This window comes from Crocodylus porosus, unplaced genomic scaffold, assembly GCF_001723895.1.
Source record: "Crocodylus porosus isolate Cpor-Errol unplaced genomic scaffold, CroPor_comp1, whole genome shotgun sequence".
Classification (NCBI taxonomy): domain Eukaryota; kingdom Metazoa; phylum Chordata; order Crocodylia; family Crocodylidae; genus Crocodylus; species Crocodylus porosus.
In genome coordinates, this window is record NW_017728951.1 from 31805139 (window position 1) to 31829245 (window position 24107).

General features: G+C 42.8%; 2 protein-coding genes across 2 annotated transcripts in view; one reads left to right on the top strand and one right to left on the bottom strand.

Annotated features, from left to right (window-relative positions):
* The first annotated feature begins 4710 nt into the window (after positions 1 to 4710).
* On the top strand, positions 4711 to 14147 carry ANKRD1 (ankyrin repeat domain 1). The gene is made up of 9 exons (XM_019556326.1): positions 4711 to 4813; positions 6490 to 6669; positions 8242 to 8379; positions 8492 to 8599; positions 9358 to 9456; positions 10957 to 11055; positions 11231 to 11329; positions 11506 to 11604; positions 12786 to 14147. The coding sequence occupies exons 1-9, from the start codon at positions 4787 to 4789 to the stop codon at positions 12894 to 12896; spliced, it is 960 nt and encodes a 319-aa protein (XP_019411871.1). The 5' UTR covers positions 4711 to 4786; the 3' UTR covers positions 12897 to 14147.
* A 2732-nt stretch (positions 14148 to 16879) lies between these two features.
* RPP30 (ribonuclease P/MRP subunit p30) overlaps positions 16880 to 24107 on the bottom strand; it is a 27082-nt gene continuing 19854 nt past the window's right edge. Inside the window, exons 9-11 of the mRNA XM_019556221.1 lie at positions 23433 to 23470; positions 21931 to 22010; positions 16880 to 17334 (exon numbers count right to left, since the gene is read on the bottom strand). Coding sequence (XP_019411766.1) covers positions 17225 to 17334; positions 21931 to 22010; positions 23433 to 23470 — 228 coding nt within the window. The 3' untranslated portion in view covers positions 16880 to 17224. The remainder of the gene's footprint in view (positions 17335 to 21930; positions 22011 to 23432; positions 23471 to 24107) is intronic.

The window sequence follows — 24107 nt, forward strand, 5'->3', positions numbered from 1 at the left end:
TTTCTCTATTCCCTCTAGTCATGAGGAGCTGGGCTTCGTAAAAAAATACTGACTGTGTTCATTTTTTGTGGTGGTACCATAGGAAGTCTGTGTCAAAGTAGTAGGTTTTGAATTTTCTCTACAGACTGATGGACAAACTCATTTGAGTTCCAGATCAGTGAACCAGTTTCAGGGAAAGCTCTATCTCCCTTGTCCTTCTAATTTAGGACTTTGCTCACAGAGTTTCATATATCAAACCCCTTTTAAAGAAATTAAATGTAGAGAAAAATCATGCTTCAAATGTAACAAGATCTGAGACAAGTTACAGGTTCTTAAGCTATTTTTTAACTATTCTGTCAACATGCCTAACATTTTCCTTCCCATGTCATTCTTCTACCAGCTTCTGCTGATTATGAGATTGGCTGAAGGGTCACATGCAGAGGGTGGTGGTGGATGGGTCATATTCAACCTGGGGAGAAGTGGGCAGTGGAGTCCCCCAGGGCTTGGTCCTTGGGCCCACGCTGTTCAATTTCTTTATCAGCGATTTGGAGGATGGGGTGAAAAGCACCCTGTTTAAATTCACTGATGATACCAAAATTTGGGGTGAGGTGAGCACACTAGTAGGGAGGGGAAGACTGCAGCAAGACCTGGATAGGTTACAGGGGTGGGCTAGCAAAAACGGATGCGCTTCAACACTGACAAGTGCAGGGTGCTGCACTTAGGCAGTAGAAACCAGCAAGACACTTATAGAATGGGAAACTCCCTTCTTGAGAGCACAGAGGCAGAAAGGGATCTTGGAGTCATTATTGACTCCAAGATGAACATGGACCGACAATGTGAGGTCACAGTTGGCAGGGCTAACCGGACTTTGTCGTGCATCCACAGGTGCATCTCAAGTAGAGCCAAGGAGGTGATCCTCCCGCTCTATGTGACACTGGTCAGGCCACAGCTGGAGTACTGCGTCCAGTTCTGTGCACCCCAATTTAGAAGGGATGTGGACAACATTGAGAGGGTCCAGAGGAAGGCCACCCACATGATCCGGGGATTACAGGGCAGACCCTACAATGAGAGACTGCGAGACCTGAACCTGTTCAGCCTTCACAAGAGAAGGTTGAGGGGGGACCTGGTGACTGTCTATAAACTCACTGGGGGGACCAGAAGGGTTTGGGAGAGACCTTGTTTCCCCTAGCGCTCCCTGGCATAACAAGGAATAACAGCCACAAGGTGTTGGAGAGGAGGTTTAGATTAGACATCCGTAAGAGCTACTTCACAGTTAGGGCAGCTAGGATCTGGAACCAGCATCCAAGGGAAGTGGTGCTGGCTCCTACCCTGGGGGTCTTTAAGAGGAGGCTTGATGCCTACATAGCTGGGATCATTTGATTCCAGTTTTTTCTCCTGCCCCGGCAGGGGGTCAGACTTGAAGATCTGTAAGGTTCCTTCCGACCCTACTTCTATGATTCTGTGAGGAGGTGCATGTAACTGCAGATGTTAAAAGCTCAAAAGATTATTCCTCTAGTAAAATGTGGTCCACATTGTGAGAGTTTAAGAGTTCCTGGGCACATCTACATTGTCACACGTACACCATAATGGTGGCATCGATGCGTCAGGCACCAAGATGGCGAGCCCCACCCTTCTTCCCCGCAACCATCACAAAAGGGTAAAACAAACGCTGCCATACCATTACTTTCATTATCAGAGCATCACCAACATAGGTGAGGTCAGCTAGTCTGTAATGCCAAATAAGGTCGGGACACAGAACCCTGAGAGGTGATAGGTGAAACCAGCCAGCTCATCATTGAGCGCGTCACCTGAGTGATGTAAGGGAGCACATGGTCACACCCAAGCGAGGTCGTTCATCACCCGCCTCGATTATCACAAGGGACGCTAGCCTGATCACCTAGCTTCCACCTCTCATTCTCAATTAGCAACTGTTGAATGCCGCTTCATTGCTGGCCTGACATGATTAGCAGTCTACTTCTCTGCATCTCGTTTCTCTCCTCAACGCTCACTGTGAGTAAATAAACCTCTACCTTCAACTACTCTCCGTCTCCATGACTATCACCTCACCTCCAGTCTCTTTGGGCAATGTGAGCTGGACTCGCATTAACCGTCCCATAGAGAGCTAATCGGCCCTTCTAACCCCACTGTTCCAGTCCCTTGCGCTGTGATTGGACAGCAGTGTGACATACATGTGCTATTAATGCATTTTAGGCTTACTGCACAGTAAAATGCTGCTCAGTAAGCCTTCCCAGGGAGCGCATCTACATATGCACCCCGTTGTTCCCACTCTGCTCTGTCCCACTGCAGTAGCCAGGGAAACCTCTAGACTCCTCCAGATGCTAGTCCGGGGGCTGGCAAGGGACACAAGGGCCAGGGTGGGTGCTGATGTGCATGGGACTGGGAAGACAGCACTGTTGCAGCCAGCAGAGCTCTCCTGTCCCCGTGCACATCAGGACATACTGCTGTCAGCAATGTCCCCTCCTGGGCTGGGTTTCCCTGCTTTTGAGGGGGTTCACTGGGAGCTGTCCTGGGTATGGGACAGCTGCTAGTGTGCCTCCTGCCAGGCAGGCCCCTCCACTCAGCAAGGGGCTGACCAGGAACTGTTCTGCAAGTGAGGCAGCTGTCAGTAAGCCTTGTGCAGTTCCTCCTGCCAAATGGGGCAGGGGCACAGGGCTCACCAGCACCTGCCCTGCTTGGGTTCCCAGCCCCTGCCTGCCCCCAGAGCAGCTTTGCACGGCATGGAGCTGAGAACTCCAGAGAGTGAGCAGGGGGTAGAGTTCCTACCTCCACACCATGCAAAACTATGCCATAGAGTGAGCGGTGCTGGGTTCCCATCCCCCACTCACTCTCCAGAGCTATCAGCTTTAGGCTGGGAGCTGGGATTGGGGAGGAGGGGAGAGAGAAGAGAGTTTCCTAGTTCCAGCACTGATCAGCTCCTGGCAGGAGCTGTGCAGCACCAGGATTGGGGACAGAGAGCTCATCCCCTATGGCCCTCTGCTGCCTAGTTTGACGAGGAACAAATTTGCTCTTGGTCAGAGTCTACAAGTGCAGTACTGCATAGTTAATCTAGCACCTATATTTACAGGTACTAACTGTGTAGTGAATGCCCTGCACATGTAAACTGTGATGCTTTACTGCACAGATTAATCTACTGTGTAGCAAAATGTTTCATGTAGATGCACCATGTTATATCAGTTATAAACAAGGCAAAGCCAAGCCAAGATGGCTCCTGTTCTAGTAAACAAAGCAGGAATATAAATGTATTTTGGAAGCAGATAATAATGCCATGTAGAAAAGCACTCTTTTGGAATAACATATGGAGGTAATGTTTGGGAAAAGAGATGTAGAAAGGCTGTCCCACATACTCTGTTTTAGCTCTGGGACTTACCTTCCAACGTCACAAATATTCTAATCAGTAAAAGAAGCACCTGACGTTCAGCTTTGTTTCAGGAAAAGGGTAGGGCACCGGGTAGGTATAATGGGGCCTAGCAGATAGCTTTGAACATACTTGAATTACTAGTGGATAGTTTAGGAGAGGATGCGCACCTTGAAAGGTCAGCATCACAGGCACAGCATGATATATAAAACTTTTAGAGAGCAGCCTCAACATTTATGTCCCATCCAGCAAAACATGTATATACTGACTCAACTTTAAACATGAGGAGTTCCATTGACTTCAGTGAGGAGAAGGACAAGAGATTTCTTGTACAAATTCACCAACTCTAAACTTAAGTTTAACAGATCTTCCCTTCTTCAAGTAAGTAGCATTAGATCCTCTGTGGGTGTTAAAATAGTTCAGTGAGAATCAGTGCATCTAAACCAATTTACATAAGTAGAGGAGCTTGCCCACATATGGTTTTTCATGGTCAGTAGAAGTTCCTTCTGTCTGCAAGTCGCTCTTTATTTAATACGTATCAGCCTTAATCCATTTGCTACTAGGTTCTCTCTCCTCAAAGTCCATCAGGCTCAAATGAAAAATATTGTCTGTGAAAGCAGCAGTGATTTTACTTTTTCAGAAAGTAACTGGATATAATTTACTACTCTGTTTATGACTGGTGACGACTTCCAGGAAAAATGCAAAGCTAGCTGTTTTGAGATCTTATACCGATTGTAACTTATCAAGTCATAGGCCTTTTTAGCACTAGAGACATCATTCTGGCTTAGTAATCCCTTCAGAGAATTCCTTCCAACAAATATAGAAGAGTGCCATCATGATGAGAGAGAGCTTTTCCTCTAAACTGTTTACCATCCCAAAATAGATGGCAATGAAAAGAATGGCTTCCCAAAACTTAAGGGGTCATCCACTTATCAGAAAGACATTACCACAAGTACTCTACATGGGTCACTTACCCTTTCCGGTGTCTCATAGTCATTTGAAAGTCGGTAAAAAAAAGATATAATGCAATATCAACAGACAGCTGTCCTAGTGGGCATTGGGAAGTTAGAATGACTAGCATTTCTGAGCTATGGTGTCACTGACAAAGGAATGATGATCTCACATTTCATACCAATTCACATATTCAGTGTGGTTAGACAGTGAGACTCAACCTAGCTCCCAACTGACGCCCCCCCTTCTCTCTCTTGACACTAGATCTGGCTAGTTAACACGTCTGGAATGAAAATGAACTTACCTCTGAGCTGGCAAATCCAAGGGGCATATCTGGTTTCCCAGGTTGGAAGATTATCTCACCCAAGCTAAGTTCCCCAAAGATATATAAGCTAAGCTAGGCTGGTGGTCTCAGCAGAGCTGACTTGAGCACTGGGTGTCTTATCCATAAAGGAGTACAACTAACAACAACCAGCAAATATGATGACGTTGAAAGTGGAGGATCTGGTAGGTACAAGCTGCCTCTCAATTACTATTATTTCAGGGTTTTTATTGTAATTAGTCAATAACAGTGTCTTTGTTCATTATTATTATAGGTATCTGTAGGGTGATTGTCATTGCTGAATCATATTATGCTGAAATTGTCCTTGGGGTTTGGGTTTTCCATTAATCTAATAAAACAGTTGACTATATTTTGGATTGGCATATGATGAACCATGGAGTTAGGTTCAATTACCTTTGATTTACTTACTTAATTTGCTCAGATGCTATATTTGTTTACAATTATGCACGTGTTAACACTCAGTAAAAGATATGTGTAGATGTAGGTATGCACGATTAGCTTAACTTTTAAACCAAAATTGAAAGTTGCTATCTGTTCCTATACAAACTGTTTTCCATGGCCTATCTGACTTCCTGAAAAATAATATCTTAGACAACAGATAGCTTGAATATTCTTCTTAATGTTCATCTTAGTCAAATTGGATTGGATCAATAGACTAAGCAAATGTGACACACTCAGTCGAACACTGGAATGTTGTTTGGAAATTTCTCTTCCTCCCAGAAGAATATGTTAGGATGAAAATGCCATACAGCATAACCAGTTAATGCTAGTTTTAAATTCTTTGGCAAGACCGCTCTGATTTCTACAGTGCTAAAGTCTCCACCTCCAAAGTTGTGCAACAGCATTTGATATCAAAAACATTCTGGATTGTATAATTTCTGTGAAATATATCCCCAAATGCACTGTGCCTTCACATAACTTTAACATACTCTCTTAATGGAGGTACATAATCAAGCTCAGGAAACATTTTTAGAAACTATGCCTATGCCTTGTGGCATTAGATCATTAGCTAAGGCAGCGTAGCCAACCTGTGGCATGGGTGCCACAAGTGGCATGGACAAGCAGATGGGGGAAGAAGACAGGCAGCAGAGCAGCAGATAGCACAGGAAGCAGAAAGCAAACCAGAAAATTGGGCACGGAGCATAAAGCAAAGCAGTAGTTTGGGCAAAGGAAGGGCACTGGAGTGACACTTGGAGAAGTTGCAGGGCTCATTTGTGCATGACTACCAAAAAGGTTGGTTCCCATCAATTTATATGGTTTACAAAAAGCTATTTCATTCCCAGGCAATACAGAACAACTTTGTACTGAGAGGGAGATACCCAGGGTGGGGCAAGGGGTAGTGAGTCTTTCTACCTTTTACTCCAGTGAGTTTATGGAGAGTAGTAGACAAGATAAATTAAAAAGGTAAGGTAGAGAAATAATAAACAGCAAAAAACAAACAAACAAACAAACAAACAAAAACCCACCCCAAGCCCCTTATTTATAATAAGTCTCATTATAAATTTTATTCTGATATTGTTATTATACTAGCAAGCAGAACCTAGCCAGAAAGACAATTTATGGCATGCTCTTTTATAGTGGGCCTGATCCAGTCAGTGAAAGCTTCTCCATTGACTTCCAAGGTGTTGGGTCAACCTGCGAATTAGTCCTTTATGACAACTGTCATAACAGTTTAATTTGGCTTCAGAGTTTGTGAAAGTGTTGGGTCCCAGTTGCCACATACACTCTTACATGGGGACAGACAGACCACTTTCAACAATAAGTTGTTCATGTTTTTGCAGTTGGTGGATACTTATGATTCTGTACTGCAGGTTGCATAATATTTCATTCTCTCTTGCAGGTGACGGGGAAGAAAAGTAACAGCAATGAGGCTGGAGGTTTCCTCCCAGAAGACTTTAAACATGGAGAGTATGAAGCTACTGTGAGATTAGAGAAACAAGAGGATCTTAAGACACTCCCTGAAAACTTACTGGCCCGAAGAGATCGTACCTATGAAAAGGAGAAAAAGCTAGAGGCAGAGGTAGGCTTTTTGGTTTTGTGCTTATTTTTTATCATTTTGTGACAGCTGTACCTGTGAAGCTCTAAAAACTGTCCATGTCTTTTGTTCTAACCAATGTATCTTTAATGGTGAGTCTAAAAAATAAAACCTTGACAGATCTCAACCCAGGGAGAACAGAGTACCTGACACTGAGGCCACTTAACCAACACAAATCATCTCATTGACTTCAACAGGCTTTCAATCATGTTGCTCTGAAAACAGCATTAGATGCTGCTTCATTTTTCACTTCTAATTAAAGAACCAGAAATCTCTCATCTTCCTGTGGCTAGCTGTACAGTAAGCAAAGAGCTGGCATATCCAATTTGTAAACCTAATAATCATTGCTGGCATCAACCAAACAAATATCAATTGCAGTTTGGATCTCTCACCATTCCCCAGCATAAATTTAAGAGCGTAGTTCTGTCCTGACGTCCTTTCTTTTACCAACCGCAGCCCCCGGAGCACGCTTTCTAGCACACCATGAAGTAGTAGTAGCCATTAAAATGACTCCTGTCAAAACAAATGAACAAGTACCCTTTTTTGGAATATAGCAGCTTTTCATCCCCCCATGTTTGTTTACTTCCTGTTTCATAAAGCACTACAACAGGTCTCCCATTCATCAGTGCAAATTAGCAACCTGCCACACTCAACACTTACAGCAGTTCAACTACATTAGAAAAATCCTACTTATTGAGAAAGAATCAGCAGTTTAAACAAAATAGTAGAAACAAGGCTTTTATTTACAAGGGAGGGGTATGTATATGAATATAAAATATTCATAAACCCAGAAATTACCCAATTTAACTAGATCATCACTAACCAGAGAATTAATATTTTCAAACTCACTTATTGATGGAGTATTCACAAACATAATTATCAAACAGTTCTTGGGAATTTGATGCCTGACCCATGGCCCACTGATAGTAGGAATCTTTCCACTGACTCAAGTAGCCCACAAATCTACATTTTTAGTTGGTTAGCAGAAAGTAACACTGTTGAGTCAAACTAAAACTGGCATGAATCAGGCTAATTTAAGGATATATTTTCCTTGAGCAGAGTTAAGTTAAAGCTACACAAAAAAAGCAGGAGGAATGAAGTATGCTCTTCATCCTGAAAGGTGCTTAGGACATGAAGTTTATATTGAAATCAAAATGAATTACACATGCTTATCATCTCAGTATTTGACTATACTGAAATGGCCATGAAATGTTACAGGTTGTAAGGCCGGAAGGGAAAATCTCGTCTATTTAGGCTGATTCTCTACAAGACACAGGCAACAGAATTTCATTCCTACCATCTATGGTTGAATTTCAGCACTTGTTTTAGAAAAAGAGGTCCAATTCTGAATAAAGTTCACAAGTGCTGTAGAATTCACTCTCTCTCTTAGAAATATATTTTATTAATCATCCCAATGCTGTTCATAAACTGCCTCTTATTTGCAGTCTGTACTTCACTAATCTCAAATGAGGGAATAAACTACATTGGTGTTTTAAAAAGGAAAGGAGTTTTATGTTTTGTCTGGACTCATCATTATCCTCTGCTTGATTCATTCAGCTCAAGAAGAAAAAGCTAGAGGAGAGACCAAAACTTGAAAACTTGCAGGATCTTGAAAAAATTATTCAGCTGAAGAAAAGGAAAAAATGCAAGAAAGTGAAAGTGCCCATTTTAAAGGAACCTGAACCTGAAGTAATTGTGAGTTCTGTTTTATCAGCATGTACATTCTTCTGGGAAAGACTGGATGGGATTTCTAGAATACTGTATAGCTGTAATCCATATTTATATTCTGCATATTTCTTTCTATCAGATAGAATCAGTGGATGTACCAACGTTTTTAAAAGCAGCACTGGAGAATAAGTTGCCAGTAATTGAAAAATACTTGTCAGATAAAGGGGATCCAGATGCTTGTGACGAGGTACATTTATATTCTTACTTCAAAGCCAACTACAAGAGAGAGCACTATATGCAATTAAGCAAAATCTCAGTATCCATTACATTTTGTAGGTTCCTGAGGTTTTGTAGTGTAAAATAAGATGATAAACTACAGGGAAGTACGATTTATTAGGTTTTCTTGTTTTAAAGGAATACCTGGAAATATAGGAAGTATATTTTACCTACAGAAGTATGTGTGTTTAATGGAAACGTGTTGGTGGTCAGGAAACCCTGATTTCCTTTGACAAAAAGCCTTTCAGTACTATCGGATTCAATGTCAGTGAGCTGCAAGACAGAAACCTTTCAGCTTAGCTATAGAAACTTGATTCTTTTGTTCTTAGCAACACAGCTTTTTGTTTTTGGTTATCCACTTTTGCCATATTCCCAGCTGAGAAGAGACCATCCGCCTCTTAGACTATATCCTGTGTAAAATTGCATTTGCAACATAGTATAAAGACAGACTTGGGAACTCAAGAGGTTCAGAATATTTTTAACTTGAACGCCAAATTGCAGACATTACTCATTCCCGTTAAAATATGCTGGGTAGGCAGCTCTCATCTGGTAGGATGCTATTAAAATTTAGCAGATTTAAAGTCTCAAAAGTATAAGCACTTGAAAATGAATCAGCATAAAGTATGTGTTTTCCATCATCTGGGCTATGAGCGGGAAAAGGATTTGATTTTAAACACATCTCTTTGTACCTTCACTTAGTATTTGACTTATCACTATTTTAATTAACAGTACAATCGGACTGCACTGCACAGGGCCTGCTCAGAAGGACATCTAGAGGTGGTGAAAAAGCTGGTGGAAGCTGGAGCCCAACTGGAATTCCAAGATATGGTATACACATCTATATATGGATTTTTTTTTCTTTAAGAACCTGCTGTTTTGAATATGCCAGTTTTCAAAAAGACCTATACATGTGAGATCAAAATTACTAACCTGACACCACTGATTCTAGAGACTTGTAGGAGTTTACCTCTAAAACAGGTCTATGGAAAAAAGGGTTCAAAACCACGCTGTCTGGTGCTTCTTAGTCTCATGAAAATAACTTCTGGAAGATGCAAAATGAACAGATTGCCTAGCATGTAACTTGTGTTGCTACTTCACAGTAGGCCCTGCCCAAGAGCCTGCAATCAGGCTACTCTAATCTATCACCCCCAGGTGGTGGTGGAGATACCACAGCCTGATTTCTTTACAGCATGCTTACTGCTATACATCCTCTCCATCCCAATGTGCTAGAACAGGATTTCTGTACTGGACAAAGGTGGGAACACTGCACTTCTGGAATGCTCTCCATGGGTAGCTAAGTATCAACAGCTTTTGCAGCTGTTTCTGTGCTTCTCCATTCCCAGCTCTTTGTCTTATTGCTACACAGCAGGGATCAGAAAAGCCTCTCATCTCCTTGCTTAACACTCCAGAGACTGCTGATGGGAGGGGTAAGAATGTAAAAAGATCTGCAAAGGCAGGAGGATGCCTCTGAAGAATGATGGTCCCTCCCCTGAAAAGGCAGAGGCAATAACTAAAATTGGAACTTTGGCTGGGGGAGAGGAAGAACGACAGAAGAGGTATCTAATCCACTTTTTAAAACCTGCAGAAGACCTCGAAGGAATACAACTCCTTTTCTGTTACGTTTTGAATTTTCCTGATTTTTTTTTGGAGTTCAAAAGGCATGAGTGTCAAAACAACTGTGGTTCAATTTTTGGCATCTAAACACAGGAATTCTCATCCCTGCCCACCAACAACTGTGCTTCTAAACCAATAGTAGGCACCAAAACATCCAAAGCTTTGTGCTCATATGCCCTGATCACCCACTATTTGCCTGACCCCATTAGGCTTTGGGGTTGCTTAGCACTTCTATAAGATTAGAAGATCATTCGGGGAGCAGACACATGGATTCAGAAGTCTAACTGCAGGCAGCCACATGTTAAGATTTGGAACCTCTTCTTGTAAATTACTATGTAGAAAACCAAACTGCAGTTTGACTAAAACTGTCTTACAAAATTTTTAACTTAAGTTGCTTTGGCCCAGATCCTCAAAGATGTACCAAACTTGTACTGATGACTATATAGCCTTAAGGATCTGGGCCATTGCAAATGAGGTCCTACATAGACCTTGCTGCCTCAAGCACAACATGCAATAGTTGTGAAGGATGACGTATCAGTGGTACTAGGGACAATAGGGCCTAATAAAAATGCTGCTAATAGCTACAGCCAATTTGTTTTAGGTCAGATTGTATCAGAACACACTAGTTTTCATTAATTTTAGAACTTCTATCAGAATTGTTCCTTTTGCTATTTTGGGGGTTCAGTAATTTTATATTTGTTTTTCTTGGTCTAGCTTGAATCTACTGCTATTCACTGGGCATGTCGTGGGGGAAACCTGGAAGTTCTGAAGTTCTTGCTAGACAAAGGAATAAACAGAAATGCTAGAGACAAGGTAGGTTCTTGCGTGATGCAAAAGCACTTTTTAAGCCTGTCTGAAGAACTGGTCCTTACTCCAAATTCTAACTGCTTAGTGGCAGTTCTCAGAATGTTCTGCCTCTTAGGAAAGTTAATTATCAAAGGAAAAAAAAACCTACACCCACTGATTTTTTCCCCCTCCCATTTACCAGCTGCTAAGTACACCTCTGCATGTAGCTGTGAGGACGGGTCAGTATGACTGTGGTGAACACCTTATTGCTTGCGAAGCAGATCTTAACGCCAGAGACAGAGTAAGTAACATACTTCCCTAACATACTGTATTTGTTACTTCTCAATTATAATCTCACAAGGAGCAAACACACCTTTATAATTCCACTTGATTGTAAAATTACTGTCCGATATTCAGCCTAGAATGCTGTCCTAAAGCTGCAGGCTCTAACCTGTAATCAGTCTTGTTCTTTTTTAGGAAGGAGATACACCTATGCATGATGCAGTGAGGCTGAATCGTTACAAAATGATTAGACTCCTGATTCTTTATGGAGCAGATCTAAATATAAAGAATGCTGTAAGTATTAACAAAATGTTACATTAAAATATTTTCATTAGAATAGTTTCATAGATTTCAAGGCCAAAAGGGATGCTTATGCTCATCTAATCTGAACTTTTTGAGAATCACTCAGTCAATTAATAAATGGTGAATGTATTCTTGGACATGTCAGGTTTTGTTTTTTTTTTTCAGATTGTCAAAATTGTACCAGCAATAACTTAAAATTTTATTCCATAAATTTTTACTACCAAATGACAGATTTTAAAAGACCCCAAATACTTGATTCTTTGTTACAAACTCTCACACTCACATTGTATAACCAAGTACCATTTAAAACCGCCACTGAAACAGCATCTTGTTGAATGGATGACTGGTTAATTATTGACCTGACTGGTTAGCCACATTAAGTCAAGTCAATCAGGGGAGATCTCAGGCTAAACTGAATTTTAATTTAGGAAGAAACTGACCTTTTGTTGTTAGAAAGTCTACCAGTGGCAGCTGTGGAACAAGCAGAGGTCTGCAACCAGTTGCTAAAATACAGCAAATAAAACCCTGGCAGGTTGGAAAGTGACCTTTATTGCCCTCAATCAATGATTTTTACAATGAACAATTTGGGGTTAAGGAAATTAATCTGTTTTGACACCTAGCTTAACACCTCGCTAATATTGCCAGATGCTTTCTTCAGTTCACTATTTAGTCTTTATAACAGTGTCACTGATAGCAATATTAGCATATGCACAGAGACTGAGGGTCAGACTTTGTCTACAAAATGAAACTTGCTCATGTTTGACATACACTATTATTTTTTAAACCTGTTTAAAGTGGTAAAAATTCTTATGTAGGTATTCTTCAGTTTCAAAGTGGCTGAGTGTAGCTTAGTGTCAACACATTCCTAATCAATTTAAGCCAAGACAAAATAAATCTGCTGTAAATTCAACATTTAGCTGTATATTTTGCAGATGGAATTTAAATGGCTAATATAGCCTGATTCCACTGAAACTAGTGGAAAGTTTGTGATCAACTGGTTATCTGCCCTGGATCAACACCCCAATACTATAGTGATACGTAGCCATTAGGAATCAAAGTCCATACATTATATATCTGTGCTACCCACACCTAGGAGAGAACAAGAATAGTAGATTTATTTTGGAATTCACCTCTTGAAATTAAACCTGTTTTTTCCTCACTCTATTAAATAGGAAGGAAAAACCCCTATGGATCTTGTACTTCAGTGGCAGAATGGCGCCAAAGAGATATTCAACAGCCTTAAAGACAAATCCTATAAGAGCTCACAGATAGACACATTCTGAAGAGGAAAAAAACCTGTCTCCTCTTTAGCAGTTGTAAAATGGGATTTTAAAAAGCCTGATGAAAAATAGCCCTGAACATACTGTTTTTACTGACTACAAATTGCTGGTCCTACTCTATTATTTATACATGCCTTTATTGGAATACTGTAGGAAAATGCAGAAAAAGAATCAAAAAGACTGTTTAAGTATTCCAATTCCACTGGAAGTAAAATTGCTTTATTTATTCTTATTTATTTTTTAAATTTTTTCTTGCTGTCCTTCAGGGGCTATCTACTGTTCATCTTGATCACAAGTAATGTTACTACTACTTTTAAATGGAGTTTCAATTACTAATGTGGTCACTTCAGTCAGCACTATTAACCCTCTTGGGCCTCTCCGTCTTCTTTTAAATCTTTACAGCATTTCCAAGTATACTAGTGGCTTCACATCTTATCAAGTCTTTCAGTAGATCTAAAGAGCTAATATTTGTAACTGTTATTCCATCTTTGCCAAATTGTCTGTATTAGAATAAGCTGTTAAACAAGTGCAATATGTGGAAGACTGTGGAAGGCAATAGGTTTAGAAATACCAGGTGGAATTAAAGGAGTAGTTCATAATTGGGTTTACACACCGAACAATCTACTGACAAAGAAGCTCAAGCACTGATGTCAGATGTTAATTGGTTGGACCACTGGGTTCAAATGTCACGTGATGAAAGTAAGAGAGTAAGAGTGGAAGAAACATGCACCTCAGAAGTTCTAGGCATAGCAACGCACAGCCTGACAATTCAAGAATGAAATACAGATGATGTATATTTGTAAAATTTGTACTGCTTTTTATGTACATTTTGTATTGATCCTATTTAAGATTTAATAAACTGAGTGGCTCTTTTTATCTGTTTGAGTAGATCCTGCTTATGCAGTAGTGCAGAAGCAGCCCTGTCTCTGTTGACTGCCTTAGATCAGGGCTGTCCAACTGGTGGCCTGCAAGGGGCTAAATTGCACCCCTCAGATTTCCAGCTGGGTATCACTCCCTCATCCATCCGCCTGCAGAAGCAGCCAGGGTCTCTGGGCCCTCTTTCCCTGCAGCTTCCACTTCCCCACCACAAGGGCAGATTGGTGCAGCCCAAGAGCCTGTAGTGCTTAAGCTGGGGGAGCCAGCATCCCAAAGCACAAAAAGCACCATGCAGCAGGGGAGCCGGGAATATTAGGATAAGGGGGCGACCTGGTGCAGTGTAGGGAAGAGCTTCCATGCCTAGTGCAGCCAGGGGTGGGGAAGGGCACCCAATGGACTGGGACCACCCAGGCATGTAGTGCAGCTGGGGGTGGGGACATGCGACATACAGGCCTGAGGGCCTATGGCTCTCACTGGTGCAGCCCCTGCTGATGTGGGCTGTGTGGTATGTGGCCCCAGGCCACTTAGAAGTTGGCCAGCTCTGTGTCAAGATACCTTTCCTCATTTGCCTAGAAATGCCAGCAATAAAATCACCCCCTTTGTCACTGCTAAATGCCTTCTCAATTTTGGCAAACAGAACAGAGCCATGCTCTGTCCTGTACCCTGCCCCCTACAGATGCACCAGCGTTGGGAGCTCAAGACGCTCTTTTCCAGAGCGGCATTCTTCGTGTCGTGGTTCAGTGGTAGAATCCTCTTCTGCCATGCAGGAAACCTGGGTTTGATTTCTGGATGCACACAGAGCTTCCATGCTCTGGAAGTCCAAGCTTGGTCTGGACTTTGGGCTCTCTTTCAGTGGCCTGAAGTGGGGATGGAAGGTCTGGGCAGTCTCCACTCTTCCATATTCCTGCCTAGGAGCATGCAGCAAAGGTCTTGGTGACCTCTCAAACACCATGGCCCAAAAGGATCCACAGTTCCCTACTACACAGGCCATATACTACTGTCCAACTCTTAAATGGGAGAAATGCTAATGCCCTTTGTGCCCATGCTCTCCACTTCAGACAGACTCCAGCCAGCAAGCATTACCAAAAGACTTAAAGCCTCACAACACAGTGACGATGATTTTAAGAACTAGCTCTATTTAGACTGCCGTAAAGAGGGATGCATATGGATTACAAAACTGGGATTGCTGCACGAGTGAATATAAATAAATGGGACAAGACAGCGTGCACACAGAACATCCACAAACACACAGAAAATTCTTTGGCAGAGCTGTCCCTGAGGGATGAAATGAATTCAACAGCTGATCCTCTCCTCGTGCAAGCATTTTCAAAGCATCACCTAATTAAATCTAGCCCACTCTCTGCAATACCTTACAAACATATATGGACATTATAAATAATGGTCTGCTCTCTACTGGAAGTCATAAGACTAGATCCCTGTCACTGCCCTTGCCTGTGGGCTGTAGCTTCTCTACTCTCTTTTGTGCAACCAAACAGCTCACTACAAAAAGCCAGACAAAACTAGCTGGCAATATATTGCGAAATATGCAAACCAAAGTAACATCAGAGCCTTTGTAACTGGTAAGTACTGACAGGCCGCAAAGTGCTTAAGGGGATACAGAAAGATTTCAGAAGCTTAAAGAAAAATGGGGTGAAACAACATTTTTTACCAATGCCTGAGGCCTCACGTTTTCTTAAAGACCAAAAAAGAGAGACCATTAGAAAAGGTCTCTACATTTTAACTGAGATCAAATGAATATAAGCAATGCAACATTGCTTGCTTTGACTTCTTGGCTCTCTCTACCTCTCACTCAGCAAACAATTTCTCACTCCCGGTACATACATTTGTGGCAAAGGCAAGACACAGCAAAGCAATGCCTTGCTCCTTTCTAGGTAGTAATCAGTTGCGTTTGGTTCCCCTTTTTGAGCATAAGGCCAGAACACATATGATATAAAATCATAAAATGGTATATTATCAGCAAGGATCCTGGTTTTCTTTTTTTTCTATATATGTATAAAAAGAAAAAAGAAAACCAGGATCCTTGCTGATAATTAAAATGAAACACCACTAATATATATATTTATAAAAAATAACATGGTATATTATGGAAAAATGTGCATTTTGGGTTACTTTTTTAATCCAAAAAATTGGGCATATTTTTTTTTTCCAGAGAAAACCAGGATCCCTGATTATCAGCTACACCCTGTGACTGATGATGAAATAAATGAATTTGATCACAAAACTCAGAAGTGACAATAATAAAGGCAAATATTCCAGCACCTCAAAGTAAAAATCTTACAGTGAGTATTGCCTGCCATTGCCTAAAGTATTAGTAAGACTGACTTTTGCTTTAAAACAATTCTCCCCAGTTCAGTGCTGAGTCACACTGAGGATCAACTGCAAAAAGATTTTTGCAATCACTTACTTATTATTACTTGCATTTCTCACCTTGTTGCCTGAGGAAGTCACTGTTTGCAACCCATGAGTCGAAGAGCCCATTACAAGCTCTTGTATATGACTTTTAAAACTTAAAGCTTTAACCAGGACTTGAAAGAGTCATAAAAAAAGACTGGCAGCAGGAGAGAATTGATTAGAAGAGAACTACAATTTGCAGGCAGCTGGACAGGGGAAGGGACTGGTGGAAGGAAGCGGGTAGCAGAATGGACACTCTTGCATACATACTGACCCTGACATATGGTCTTATTTAGCTTTGCCTTTTTTGGATAAGGTGGAGGTTGCTTAGATAAGACAGCTGTTGTATCGTTGTAGTGGCTCATCATACTGATCACATGGTGTTACTTTGGCCCCTTGCAGTCCATCTGCTGTATGCACCCATCACCCCAAATTATTAATTTTCAACGAATAAAGGACAGGCCATTACAGACTATTCTAACATGAACTTAGATTTCTTTGCAATTCAGAGATGTTGGAATGTCCTTTTCAGCTGATGATCGTAATGATGCAAAATTAGGCAGTGCTATTTTGCACTGTGCAACTGTCTTTTGTAGACCAGCTCCAAGAGCAGGCTGTATCGAATAGCAATTGTAAGATGAAGTATATGGAAACTTCCTAAGCCTCAAAGAGAAGTACCAGCCAGGTTTTTAAAAGGGCTTATTAGAAAATTATTTTAATATAGAAAGAAACAAAGGTCAGTCATACAACTTGTGGTAACATTTTTAAATTCTAATACTGCAACATTTCTTACCCCCATGACTAAGGATGGTTGGGAGTAGACCATGGCTCTAATAAACAGGAGAAGCACCTTAGCCCTCTGAAACCAAAAGAAAGAGCTTTTGGCTGTGGTGAAGCATTGTTAATATATCAGCCCTATTCCTGCATCTCTTTTACTTAAATACATATATAAAAATGGATATACTCCATTCTGAACAGTGAAGTAGTGAATCCAGGAAGGAGTTGGGAGGAAGGTGAGAGGAAGTGCCTTCTGGTTTTGATCCTCATACTTGAGTCTTGGCTCTTTTGCATGCTGGAAGGGTCTCTTCTTCCTCCTCGACTGGTTGAGGTTTCTTCATGGTATATACCACACCACAGGCTGTCTTCCTGGTTTCTGGAATTTAAAATGTGAAAACCACATGAAAGCTTAGAATAGCTGAGGTATAACAATGCTAATCTCTGAAGAGTTCACTTGCAGAACCACCTCCATGCCCCTAAAATACTGGATTGTTTTCTGCCAATCCCAATCCCCCTCACCTCATCCCAGTGTTTGTAAGGGGTGTCAACCCTCTCCCTTCCTCCTACAGAAGGAGACTGTAATGTATTCACATAAATGCCAGAATGTCAAAAAGATGTTCAAAAACAGCAGCAGCAGGACAGCAATGTTCAAACATTAAAGTTATTTCAGTCTGGAGGGCTCCCGGCAAGGTCTCTCCAGCTTTGTTCTGGATATGCTATATTGGGGAAAAATTAAGCTGCTATAATTTACGCTGGCAAGTATTCTGCACTGTGAATAGGCACAGTCCAAAATTTCTGACCCTGCTGCCAAAGGAGGACTGAAAGGCCTGGTCCACACAGAACTGGGGGCATCTGCAGGCTTGATGCTGGTGCAGTAAACCCTACCGGGGGAGCTGCACAAGTGTAGCATGTTTATGCTAGGGTTCCCGTTGGTATAATTATGTGCAAAGGCCTCATTTAGACTAGGCACTAGAGGTGTCAGCAACATCAGGCAAAACAGAATAAGTGGTATACAGATACCACGTGCACAATTTGAGAAAGGTCGAGTATAGAAAAAGGGTTAAATAGGCACATTTTGTATAAGATGAACAAGGAGCTAAAGCTGGCTCTCCAAACTCTACAGCCTCCTGAAGTAGGAGGCCACAAGGTGCTGACTGAGAACAAACTGTCCACCGATGCTGATGTAATAAAAAAAAACCAGTGTAGGAAGAAGTCAGAAAGGGTTTGTTTACACATTTTTTTAAGAAAGCAAAAATTCAGTGTTCTCTCTAGCCTGAAGACTACTGCACCCTACAAATTAATTAAAATAAACTTCACAAAAGGTAATAGAGAAACATGCACAGATTTTCATCAGATTATTCAAAACCTTTATATGATCAAGGGACTAATTAACATTTTGGAAAAAGGCTATTTCTGGTAAACATCCTACTCTCCACTTTCACAAAAAGGTATGCAAACTCATAGTAGCCATTCTCTAATAGGTGCTCCCAGCAAACATGCTCTTGATGACTGAAGTACAGTACCTCCAGGATTTCTGTATAAAGCAGCAGCTAAAATTGTCAAACCCACTTTAATAAACAATGCCTACTGCAAAAAGACTCCCCCCCACTTCCCCACAAAGCTGTTGGTAGTACGATCATAGCTTTGTATCAGCCAGTAAGCATTTGGTTACAGCACCAGTGTTAATAAACCTCACATTCGTTTCTCTTCACTACAATTTCCCCCCCCGAACATACTAGAAGTTCACTGGAGATGAACTCACTATAGAGACAAGACAGCTCATTTCATTATGCTCTAGGCCAGTGGTTCTCAACCTTTTCCGTACCAAGACACATTTGTAAACACTGATGGCCAGTCCTGACCCACAGCCCGCTGGCCCAGCCAGCGCCCTTCAACTCCAAGCCACAGATCACTGGCCCTGCTGGTGCTCTCACTCCTAGCCCAGAGTTCCTTTCCCCCTGGGCCATGATGGTGCCCCTCACTAGCAACCCACAGATCCCTGCCCCCCCAGCCATGCCAGAGGGGGGGCCCCCAGCTGCCCCCCATCCCATTTGGGCTGGAGCATGGTAGCTGCAGCAACTCTGGCTCATGAGGGTGGCAGCAGGGCAAGTCCAGCCATGGCACGGGCTAGAGGGAGAAGAGGCCTGTGGCGTGTCCCGCCCCCCCCATCTTAGGCTGCGCCACACCAGGCAACCTGGTCATAGCCCCATCTGCCCCCCAAGCACCATCTCCCAGATGCACCAGTATGGGCACCATCCCTAGTGCCATTGGGCCAGTCATACAGCTGCTCCCTCAACACCCAAAGGACACCCCTCCCACAAGGACAGGCGCCTTCCCCCCCACCATGACGCAGCCTTGGCACCCAGCCATCTTCCCCCAGTGCCAGTAGGCACCTGTCCCCGACCCCCACACCCGTTCCTTCAACACCCATCCAATAACCCATGCCTGGACAGTCCCCATCCCCTGGACCTCCAACTGTCGCTTCCCATACACTTACCTGCATCCAGCTGCTGGGGCTGCTCCTACAACCCTGACTGGCTGCATGCCAGCCAAGTATGTGTGCACACACACATGCACACTTGCCCGCTGCCTCCAATCGCCCCAAGCAGCTCCTTGCTAGCTGGAATGCTTCCAGCTTGCAAAGGAAAATCCATGCTTTCCCCTGTTTTTCTGGGATTTTCTCACAACCTATTTAAATTCTTGTCACCCACTTTTTGGTTGTGACCCACAGGTTGAAAAACACTGCTCTAGGCCAGGGGTTCTCAAATTTGTGACACCACGACCCTGAGTATTAGATGGTGACAGTGCATGATGGAGAGCTTGTACAGGGCAGCCACTGCCACCATCCACCACTCTGGGCCACTGCTGCAGCCCCATGCCACCGCGCATACCCCCTGGGAAGTTTATGGCCCCCTTTTAAGTTGCTTGCAACCCACAGTTTGAGAACTCCTGCTCTAGGCCATACAACAGCCCACAAGAGAGCTGCTCACGCAACCTTCAGTTCTGGCTGACAATGAGGGATGGAATAAAGATGGACAAATGAAAAGTAAAGCATTAGCTTTTCAACTAAAGCAAGAGTGTTGAGCCCCCAAGCAGATCTAGCCCATGGTCCTGTCTCATCTAGCCCATGGGATTCCCTATAGTTTTAATTTGGTGGTGGAAGGGCAGGAGCTCATGGGGAACCCTGGGTGCCTGATCCCAGTGTGCAGGGCTGGGCTAGGGTGGCACCAAGTCCCAGGGCCCCCTGGGGTTGAATCCCACTGTGTGCCAGGCTGCCAGGGCCCCATCCCAAAGGCAGGGGACAGTGCCCAACCTCTAGGGTACAATCCTGGCCATGCAGGTGGGAGTGGATAGCACTGGGCCCCCAGAACCAATTCTAGTGGGAGAGGGTGGTGCTGGATTGCAGGGTCCAACCCCAGCACACATGGGTAGGATGGGGCAGTGCCTGGCTCCTGGAGCCAGACACCCACCCTGGAACTGAGTAGGGATATTTAGCTTCTGACATTCAGGCCTCTGACACTGTTGCTTTTACAATGGGATTAGCAGGTTAAATCACACCTTAAGTAGTAACCCAGACACACATTTAAGTTAATTTAAGGCAGGGGGCAGAGCCAGTCCAAGAACGATGGACCCCTGCTAATGCCAGTTTTCTACTTGCTGGTGCAGGGGTCCCCCTGCACTTACAAGAAAGACATGATTGGAATCTAAAATCGCCAATCTTAAAACTGCATGTCCTAACATATATGTAGCATAGCAGAAGGCATGACTGTTGGGATCATGGAGCAGATGCCATCATGCCTTAAAAGACAATGTCTGTCAGAAACCTCTCTCTGGCCCTGTCTAAGGAAATTGGAGAGCTTAAGGAAAATGAACTGAAAGCTTGAAGACAGTGTGCATAACAAAAAGCACATTAATCTGATGAGAGGCACAGATACTCTCAGGAGGAAAGTGGGCTTGACCTCTAAGAAGAGTTAAGCTACCAGCAACTCAAGGCCTCTTTACTCCTAAATGAGAACATCCACATGGGAATTTTAATGTGCAGTAATTTCACACCTGTGTAGCCGATGAGCATTAACTGGTTGGTCACAGGAATTAACTGCCATCCATTTGTATGCATGACAGATTTCTCTTACAATGAGAACAATTCAAGCAGGAACAGACACAAATTAAAATCAGACATCTTTACAACGCAGCAGAGCTTTTGGGGCATGTGAAAACTGAAAACTAAAATATTGAAAAACTAACCCATGGCACAGGCTTAGCTAGCTGATTCTGTGTTCCAGTGAATGCAGTTTAGTACAACAATTAGAAAAATGTTGATTTCAAATGTAGTAGATAAATACCTCTTGGTCTAAATAATAAAATATTGTATAGGAGCAGATAGGAAGGAGCCGCAGAGTTTGTGTTACATGAAGTGTTACATAGACTTCTGTGCTGAAGACACAAGGATACTTCAGTTTTCTGAAAAACAGCAGAACATCTGCCTATGTGGTAGCATTTCTTACCCAGCAAAGAGTCTGATTTCATATCGGGATTTTTCATATCAGATGTGAAATGGGCACAGAGCTCAAAGCTCCCACAGTTAAGATCCATGTCGAGACCAGGATCTGGCCCTTCACGAATCAAATGTTATTTTGCTACATAATGTAATAGAATAGCCTGTGATTTGATTGTGCAATCTGTGCTTTTTCAGAAGAGTCCCTTAAGTGCTATTATGAAGTACTCAAATAAAATTGCCACTACCAATAGGATCATTAATTTGCCTCTTACTCCAGGCAGAAGGACAAGACAATAAGGGAGAGGAAAAACAAAACCTGGAGAAGCAGCACACATTGATGATCAGAAAAGGCAGAATTCACAATGATTCTCTCTTGATGGCGTTACTAAAAGGGCTGTATTTTTAAAACTGAAAAGCAAACAATACACATGGAAGTTAATATAAAAACAGAATATAGCTACATTATTCACTCACCTCCATGGAGAAGGATGGCTCTGCAGTTGGTTGAAACAGCTGCCTTGGCATCACTTTCAGACAGGCCAAACAACAAGCCTCTGCCACCTTTGTTAAGGATCTTAATTTGCTTGTTCTTTTTTGCATGTTAAGTGGTTCTTTCCCCATGCATAGATGTGGTCACTTGACAATAGACTGGGAACTATTAAAACTACAATTCAAAATGGTTTTGCATACCCCTACTTAGAAGTCAAGGAGAACATTCAGCCCCCTTGCAGCAACTCTGCAGAAGCCCACCTGGAAGCCCCCATCAATTCTGCTCTTTCAGGCAAGTACTTATTTTGAAAAAAAATCAGTTCTTCCAACATACACAATCTTCCCCTCAGAAAATGTCCCTTTTCTAGGAAGGATATTTTCTGACAAAAATCATTGCGAGAAGGCTCCAGACCAGATCCAGAGGAACCACACCAAGTTAGGTAAACTATGTCTATTTATTTTCACCGCCACTCCACCTTTTCTTTTATTAGTATTTTTATGAGAAAAGTTTCTGTACATTTATTGTCACATGGCAGTGCCCAGAATCTAAAACACTATCAAACTATACATTCCTAACCTTGCAATAGAGGAACACCATTTCCATTCCAGATATACATTTCTGAAGACAGAAATAACCTGCACCTTTTTTTCCAAAACCAGATGGTTAAAATTGGGGTGTTGCATTATATGCAAGAAAAAGGGAAATTTGAGTGGTGGGTAGGGGAAGAGGGAAGGGGTGGAGATGTAACAGTGTTAATTACTGCTGCTCTGGGAGCCACAGCAATTCATGCACTCACTGCATGGCTTGCTTCCCCTGCCAGACCCGTGGGGAGCTAACCTCCCCAACTGCATGCTGTGGTACCTGGAGTTGATCTACAGTCAGACCCAGCATGTGACCCTGGAGTCCAGCAGATAGGGTCAGTCCTAGACTCAGCATGCTAGGTCTGACCCTACATGCTAGCTCCAGAGCCATGTGGTCCCAGACTTGGTGTGTAGCCCCAGAGTCAGTGGGCATGGTTGGAGTCAGCGGGCAGCCACAGACCAGACACACAATTCCAAACAATCCCAGCTCTAGATCCACGAGGCACAGTTGGACTTTAGCACGCAGCCCTGGACCCAGTGGGCCAGGCTGGATGAGTCTGTGGGCCTATCAATCATGCAGGGCTGACAGTAGGCTTGGCTCCTTAGCTGCTGCTAACTTACCTCAATTTTTTTTTTCCCCTTCAGGCTCCTCTTCATAACAAGGGCGTGTGCTATATACTAGAGAATATGGTATGTGGAAACATTTCCAGAGTTAACTCTTCCGAATATCTTCCCACTGCCAAGAGTTCTGTTATAACAATCACAAACTCCAACAAGCTTATTTCCAAGTCAAGAACTTTTAAAAAACATTAGAGGGGGAAGGAAAGAGATAGGAATACTTCAAAGTCAACTGGATGTTTTGTACGTTCTTCTTAAATGATCAGATTTGACTTGCAAAAGGATACAGATTAGCTACATCATAAGGACCTCGCAGTTCTAAAGGCTAGAACGGAAAACAGAAGGCTGGATAAATACATGCTGACTGCAAGCAGCAGTGCTCAACCTTCAGCCTGAAGCTGTGTCCTCTAGCCCATAGGGCGCCCCACAGGTCTGGATGATATGACCCCATGCATGGGCATGCAGGGTTGCTTCACAGCCAGATCTGGTGCTTGGGGCTGGGCCAAAGTACACCTACTGACTGACCCTGTGAGCTCAAGTCATGCAGGATCCCACTTGCAGACTGTCCCCACACACCTCATCTAGCCCACGGGGCTGGAAGCTTGAGCCTCACTGGCTGTAGAGTCAGTCTGTACAAATATTATGCTGCAGACCAATAGCCATAAGTGTCTGTTTAAATTTTACATAATCATGAGATTCCAGAATTTTTGGTGATGCCAATGCAGATTCAAGACAATGACTAACACTTAGGGAAAGCAGAAAACTCTCCAACTCTTTCATGAGTTGGGGGCCCCCTGGCCTCACTCCAAAAAAAAGAAAGAAACCCAAAAAAACTCCCCTCACTTTCCCCACAGGATTCTCTGATAAAGCAGACACCAGAAGGGTCAGTACACACACCCACAGGAGGCCTCAAATGCCTCTACACAAACGCTCGTAGTATGGGCAACAAGCAGGAGGAACTC

Coding starts and splice junctions, on each gene's coding strand:
- ANKRD1 (XM_019556326.1), top strand. CDS start 4,787: ATGATGACGTTGAAAGTGGAGGATCTG. Junction 8,380..8,491: donor AACCTGAACCTGAAGTAATT/GTGAGTTCTGTT, acceptor TCTTTCTATCAG/ATAGAATCAGTGGATGTACC. Junction 11,056..11,230: donor ACAGAAATGCTAGAGACAAG/GTAGGTTCTTGC, acceptor CCCATTTACCAG/CTGCTAAGTACACCTCTGCA.